Raw genomic sequence first — 7,633 nt, forward strand, 5'->3', positions numbered from 1 at the left:
CCTTAGAACTTATTTACTAATAACAATAAATTCTCCTTCATTAAGCACTTACTCTCTGACAGGCACTGTGCTAATATGCATTATCTTTGTAACAATTTTATAAGGTAGGTGTCATTATCACCTTTTTATAAATTAAAATTAAGTCTGAAAGAAGTTAAGTTAATATACCTTTGGAGAGTGAAGAGGTCAATACCCATTTGTATCCATAGTGACCAGCAAATAGCACTCGGTATCTGTTGATCTGAGTAATCTCTTCCTCTTCTGAACTGCACTATTTTTCCTACTTCTCATGAAACTTACTATATTCCACCTTATCTTATAATACAGGACAGTCATTCAAAAACAAAACACTCCTACTATTAGATTGTGGGCTCCCAATGTGAAGGATTCATTTCTTCATATTTCTAAAGTATTTAACATACTACTTTCAACCTGTGAGTGTTCAATTTTGAGTTTAGGGAGTCACGAAGAACACCTAGTGGGCACTTTGTCATGTATCAAAGAGATCACTTTGGTTACTTTGAGGAGAAATAAAATTTAATAGAAGTTGTAAAAATGGGAAAGAATCAACCTAGGCCTCACCAAATTTTACAGGTAGAAAGTTGGAAATCTGGCCCTAGTTCTCATTTTATAGATGAAGACCTAAAAAACAGAAAGCTTAAGTGCTTTGTCCAGGGTCACTTATTTCCTGAATCCTACATTAAGGTTCTTACTACTGCATCACACTGCACACAACTTCTCTTGATGGTACTTCTCAAGGAAATGAGTGGTTTTCCACAGTTCCCACTTACCAAAGGACTGCCCAAATACACACTGTCAAACTACTATCTGAGAAGGTATGTGTCTGTTTAGAATGGTCTTGCTGATCCGAAGACAGCAAACCCCTCTATCTCACCTAACTGGCACAAAAAACATGAAAGAAAGCATAAATTTAAAAAACAATAATAAATCATGAACTACAACAAATTAGACCTATAGAGAGCCAACAGAATTTTCATAAGATTCCTGTTCAATAAGGAATGAACCAAAGCACAGAGCAAGAAACTAAGAAAGCTACAGTCAAAAGACGAGTGACCCTGCCACAAGGGAGGCTTAAGAGTTAGTATACGTGGGGAATTTTCGTGGAATCCGTCCTGCACCAAAACAAAAGCTCCATAAATTAGATGTCTTAAGAAAAGTCATGTATCTGATTGTATTATGAGGTAAAAACAGCAATATTATTAAATTTACTTAAACCTATTAAATATTAAATATACTGATTTAATTTTTTTATTTAAATTTAAAATTTCATCGATTTTAATTACATTAAAAATCAGTCTGACAACTAAAAATTATTCTCTCAAGTCTCCCTATGTTTCAAAACATCTTTTACACAATGTTTAACCCAAGCTCAAATTCCTCCCTGGTAACTGTTAGTGTGACTCTCACTTTCTAAGTGACTTAACGTTCCTTCTGAAACCAACTACCTGACGAGGTCTTTAGAGAATCAAGGGGATGATATATTTTCCTGTAACACCTAACCACTATTTTGCCATAACAAATGACCCTGCTTTAAAGTAGATACCATATGTTCATCTTACCAAATTGAAGTAAAAGGTCATCTTCTAATACCGGCTTTAAATACTCTTCTTTCTCCCAAGGCACTGGGTTGTATATGGAATTCATATATTCAACTGGAGGATTCTGGAAGTAAAATTAATTGCATATTTTTTCACTGCACATAATCACAAAATCCCCCTACCAAAAAACTGCGAAAATTAAACAAAAAGGAAATCATGTCTACATCACACAAAATCTCTATTTAAACAGTCTATGTTCACCGGCTATTTCATTAACTTGACTGGATGACTGCTTAATTGTTTCAATGCACAGTTTTATATTGTTTGGATTTTGAGGAAATGGCAATATAAACATCAACTGACTAGAACAAAGTATTTAAAAAACAGAACAAAAAGAGTAACCAAAGCACTTAAAAATCGCACTAGAAATTATTTCTGATTTTACAGAAAGACTATCAGTATTCCCCTTTATCTGACAGTGAATTACTTTGCCACATAACATTGACTCATCTCTTACACAAAATTTAAAACCACACTTAAGTATGGTATGTATCCATTTACTTGGTGCTGTATGTTGTGCTAGTTCCTAATGTCCATGATTCCCCCAATATGATGAGTGTCAAATTTAAAACAGTTCCTTATACAGCAGTTCCTCATATTCTTTTAAAAATCGGTGCATTGATAATCGCTGTAGTACTTCTTTAGGTTTTAAACAAAATTGTAGATTAAGCTACCACCTTACCTTAAGTCTAATAAAATTTATTAGTTTAATGTATCCATAAAATTCAAGTCCTAAAAGGGAAAAAAAAAATAATTCACCTATTTTAACATAACATGAGTTTTGTTTCATTAACCTGCTCCAAAGATGCTTCTCTGGTTAGACAATAAAATGTTTCTGTCCTCTCAACTACTACTTAAAAGTTTTGAATTTTTTATTAAGAACTAGAAACAGTAACTCTGACACTTCAGAATATTTTAATTGAGAAACAGGCAGAAAGGACAAATTTTTAAGTGCCTTTCTTGCATTTCTGAAAAATCGGAAATTAATTTTTAGAATTCTACTCACTTATCAGAACAATACAAATGAGGAAAATTAGGCCCTTGATTTTACCAAGTATTTGGCAGCTAATACTAGAGTTGATACTAAAGTTTCTAAATCCCCAATTTTTATGGTACCTACCAAACTATAATTTTGCCAGGACACAGAGTATACAAAGTATACTAGCTTTTACATTAAGTTAAATGATGCAAATGAAAAAAATAGTGAGGCTTGTTATCTGGTTCTCATCTTTTCAGAAATGAAGCAGCATTTAAAATAAGGGAAAGCAATAGCATACCCAACCAATTATTATTTGTCATGAGAAATACTGTTATGAGAACATACCAGCATATAAAAATGTTTCATATGCGTAATAGCACACAAAAGCCCCTATTTGGTATTGAAAAAGATATAAAATAATATAAAGTACGGTTTCAGTTCAGTTTTAAAATGCACATTAAAAACATGAAAAAAAATGAAACTAAGTCACTTATATCTTACAAAAGTAGTTGCAGTTGAATTTATGATTCATAAACATACTGTATCATATGTTTATCTGAGACCCCAAATCTGCCTAATATTTGGTATTCTTCAGTAATGTCCTTTCTAGTTGTTAGTAAATACAGGGACCAAAAAGCCAATTCTGTATTTAGTTAATATTAGTGGGATACTGTAGCTCTTCTATATTCGTTTAAATTAGGCGGCTTTAATTTTAAGTATGTTTAGATGCAAGTTTCAGTAGAATCATCAGCTGAATCTCTGGATTACCACCTTAACTTTAGCACTCGCTTTTTCCACACTCTTACCAAACTCCTTATAAAACTCAATCTTGTATGCCTTGAAGTCCATGTTATGCTTTGACCTGATAAGTTGTCTTTTTTCATAATGATCCACCTCCTTTTCCAAAGTCCACCTCTATCCTTTGCTCGCCCTAATTCTAATATCCACGCCCCTTGTCTTCCTAATTCTAAAATGATTAAAATGTAATCGCATGCCAAGGATTTTTTGGGTTTCTTTTTCCTTTTTCGTTGTGAAGGCAATTTAAGCTTAAATACAGTCAATCATATCTAGAAGAATGACTTATTTATCAATCTTTCCTCAAAAGCCATTTGTCAAAAACACGCCATTTTCATAAGCTGTCATGTGTTTCACTATATTGGATTTGTATAGGAAAGGAATGGTCTGGAAAAACATAATGTTTGAATTTAAATTTCTCAACTAAAATTTTCTTTATTCTAAAAATTACTCACCATGTTTATGAACCATGTTATCAATATTAAATTGATGCTCAGACTTACAGTGTGAAAATGTTTCTTCAGCAGATGTAAATAACCTGAAAAACCAAGCAACAGCTTCATGAAATAGTCCCTAAGAAGTCTAAATACTGACTTCATGTTAGATATAAACTTTTCCCCCTCACTCTGCAGGTTTCCAGTTTTACTTCCAATTAATTAAAAAAAACCAAACACACCTGTAGAGAGGAACCCAGCACTCCTAAAGGGAATTAGTACTTCTGAGTCCCATTTTACACCTAAAACAAACCACCCTTTAAAATGTTGAGCTGAATTTGCCAAATAATAGCACTGAATTTATCACAAGGCTTCTAAGAAAGAGAACTCCCTTAGACTGTGTCTCTTAAGACCTGAAAAATTCACTGCATAAGATTCTTTTCTCCTCTAAGTATCAACTCTGCTTTCAGAGGCTCTGAACTGACACAGCTCAAACTACTTTTAGAAATAAAGCATAAAATGTAATTTTACAGCTGGTAAATTCCCAAAGTGCCATATTTCAAAAAGTGGTCTTACAGTGCTCCCCAAGGATTTGGATTATAGACACTGTGAGGGCCAAGCTCCTTTATTCTGTGACCTGCAAAACTGAAGGACGTGTAATAAGAACACACGGCAGAGAGCTTGCATTACCTCTTCTATATGCTTAGCACATATGCAGCAGTTTTCAACAAACGTTTACCGAGAGAGCTTATTTATACAGTATTTACACAGCCTATCACAAAGAAGTACCTCCCTGATGCTCAATAAATATTATTTTTTGACGACTACAGTATATGCAGACATCCCGTACCTACCCACATGAGGCTACACGTGGGAACAATGACGAATCATCAGAAGCTAATATACCACCAATCAGCACCATGCTGAGACTCAGGGGATACTGGTAAAATGCTTATTAAAGTAACACTGGCCAGCGCCAACCAGGCCTCTTTCACGCCCACTTGCCCAGGACAGCAGCCAAAGTCAAAGATGAAGAGGCAGAATTTTAAGTGGAAAAAACATGGATTTGGTTATAAGACAAACCACAGCTTTGTGACTTTGAACAAGTTACTGGTATTGCAGCGTCTTTTTCCCTAAGTGAAAATGGTATCAATTCCTTCCCCTTCAATTGGGGGGGGGGAGCCCCTAACAAAGGTGATTCTTTAAACGGCTCAAATGGAACTATTACACCTGATAAGCTTTCTAACTCAAAGAATTATAGAATGGGAGAGCCTGAACGGTTCTAGAAGGTTGAGGGATTAATCGAGTTTAGTGACTCCCAAACTTGTTACTCTTTACAATCACTTCAGCTAAGGTCTTTGTAGAAACAGATTCCTAGACCCTATCCCTGATTTAGAAGGGCTGAGGTGCAGTTTAGCATCTGTGTATTTTTTTCTTAAGTGTCTCAGGTGACAGAGGTGCACAACCAGATGTGGGAACCACAGATCCGGCCCAGAACCCTTTCATTTTACACAAGAGGAAACTGAGGCCCGTCAAAGTGAAGCAGTGTAACCTGGCTTCCAGTTCATGGTTCCTCCCTGGAAACCACTGTGGGTCTTCCGGCTCAACAAACCCTCACTCCAAAGCACGGGCTCCAGACTTCCAGGGCTCCAGACTTCCAGGGCAGCCACTTGGGCTGGACTCCAGAGGAGCAGACCACACAGACCCACGGGGCCCGGCCACCGTAGGGCTGGCGCCTCGCGCTGAGGTGGACGAACCTGTCACAGAACAGGCAGGGGGTCTGCTGCTTGTCGTGGGGGAGATCGGCATCTTCCTCATCCTCCCAGGAGGCCTCGTCACCGCTGTCTGACAGTCCTGGCAGGTCCTCCTCCTCCACAGCGCCCCGGCCGCCTAGCACACGCAAACCGTCAGCTCTGCCTCGGACCCCAGTGCCAGGAGGGCGGACGAGGGGCAGCAAAGCGAGAACGCTCTGGGCCCGGCGGGCCCTCCCCCCCCCACCTCCACCTCCACCTCCACCTCCACCTCCCTCTTTGCGGGCCCCACCACCCCGGCTCCGCGTCCCGGGCGCAGGGGGAGGGGAGGGGCCTTCACCGGCCCCACGGGGTCGCATCCTAGGTGCTGAGGGGCCGGGGTACCCACCATCTGCGCCCAACGCTAACGAACACATGGCGGCGGTGCCGTTAGAGCCCGGCGCGCCTGGGGGCGGGGACCAGGCTGGGCAGCGCAGGCGCAACTGCCTCCGAGCCCTCCCCGCCCGAGAACCCGGGAACGAGCGTGAGTGTGAGCGTGAGGGCGAGCGCGGGCACGCGGTGGGGCCGAAGCTCCGGGAACCCTGCGGCGCCTGGAAACAGGAGCGCGTGCGCGTCGTCTCGCGAGCGCTTCCGGCCTCGGGGCAGCGGCGTTGTTCACGTGAGCTGGGGTGGGCGGGGCGAGAGCCCGGGCTCCGCCTCCTGCCGCAGGGTTGATGCAGCGCGCGCCGAGTAAGCGCTGAAACCTGGGCTGGGCGTTGCAGGGTTGGACCTGGCTTTTGTTTTCTCCTCGGGATGCGGCAGGCCTTAGCGGGAGGTCCTAAACCGCGGCCCAGAGCCCAGAGGTGGAAGCGGTTCTGCAGTCGGCATCGCGCACCCTGTGCGTCCCTTATTCGAGGGATGAGCGGTTAGTTGGGGGGGGCGACCTGCTCGCTGCGCCCTCTGGTGACGGAGGAGGTCGAACGCAGGAGAGAGGCTGGTACTCCACACTGGTTCCGGGGCTCCCTGGTCCCCGTGGGGTGCGGCTGGGGAGGGAACTGCAGGGGCCAGTGGGTGTACCAGGGGCCACAGAGGAGCCAGAGCCTCGAGGGCTGTTTTAAGGAGTTCAGTCTTTAAAGTGTATGTCCCAAGTTCCAGTGCCAGGTGCTAGCACTGGGCTTGGCACAAGTTTATCCAGTTAAATTGACTACCACGGCCTACCAGGCTCTGCATAATCCGCCTAACATCTCACCTCAACCCTCCACCTTGGGCCCCATCCTCCAGCCTTTTTTTTGGTGCTAATCATTTTCCCACCTCAAGGTCTTTGCTAAGAATGTTCTACAAAAGGGTACTTTTTGTCTCAGCCAGAAAGTCCTTCCTCAGGTCATCTTTTCTAAAGTAGTTTCCACTGTCATTCCAGCAGCCTCCTGTTAGTTTCTTTCTTATCACCTACCATTTGCTTTTTCCTTTCTTCTTCCCGTCTTTAGTCACAACACTGTTTGAGCATGAGGGTAGGGCCATTTCTCTACCTTCATTTCTCTGGCACATAATATATGGCCTAACTCATAGGTAGGTACTCAATTTGCTGAATGAGAACGATGCCTTGTATTGTTGCTAAACTCTTCTGAATGCACTCCTTTCCCTTGACTGTAAACCCCTAGAGGACAGAATCCATCAAATATTACTTTGGAAGCCCCCTTATATTGCAGGCCACTGCCAGAATATCTGCAGGCTTTGCTGGGTTAGACTTACTATTCACTGATGTAGACCCACTGCCTACGTGCCCAGTGGCACACAGGAGGCATTTCAATAAGCTGAATGAACTTCAAGGTCATTTTTTTTCCTTCATCCTTCCAACATACTCTCCAGCAAGGCCCATCTTCTCCCCATTTAGAGGGAAACCTGCTAAATCCCATTAACACCCAATCATTCCATGTTAACAGTAGCGAAGTAACACCCAGTCCAGAGGAGTGACTGGGCCAGAATCTTGTTCCTTGAAGTTTTTGTGTCTCCACAATGCTGGGCTTAGGAGGGAACAGCTCTTTTCTTTACTCCAAAGATAAACACAGACCCTCTCCC

The 7,633-nt window shown here is 41.9% G+C and overlaps 1 protein-coding gene across 8 annotated transcripts in view; it reads right to left on the reverse strand.

Annotated features, from left to right (window-relative positions):
- PRMT3 (protein arginine methyltransferase 3) overlaps positions 1-6,123 on the reverse strand; it is a 133,496-nt gene extending 127,373 nt beyond the window's left edge. For 4 of the 8 annotated variants that reach the window (XM_049713487.1, XM_004263917.3, XM_049713485.1 and 1 more), the window contains exons 1-5: positions 5,967-6,123; positions 5,585-5,717; positions 3,849-3,931; positions 2,302-2,351; positions 1,581-1,683 (exon numbers count right to left, since the gene is read on the reverse strand). In XM_049713487.1, the coding sequence (XP_049569444.1) occupies positions 1,581-1,683; positions 2,302-2,351; positions 3,849-3,931; positions 5,585-5,717; positions 5,967-5,994 (397 nt within the window). In that variant the 5' untranslated portion in view covers positions 5,995-6,123. Of the gene's footprint in view, positions 1-1,580; positions 1,684-2,301; positions 2,352-3,848; positions 3,932-5,584; positions 5,718-5,966 lie in introns of those variants that run through there. The other 4 variants (XM_033409393.2, XM_033409390.2, XM_033409400.2 and 1 more) reach the window with 4 other exon arrangements.
- Between the last annotated feature and the right edge of the window lie 1,510 nt (positions 6,124-7,633).

This window comes from Orcinus orca, chromosome 8 (genome assembly GCF_937001465.1).
Source record: "Orcinus orca chromosome 8, mOrcOrc1.1, whole genome shotgun sequence".
Taxonomy (NCBI): Eukaryota; Metazoa; Chordata; class Mammalia; order Artiodactyla; family Delphinidae; genus Orcinus; species Orcinus orca.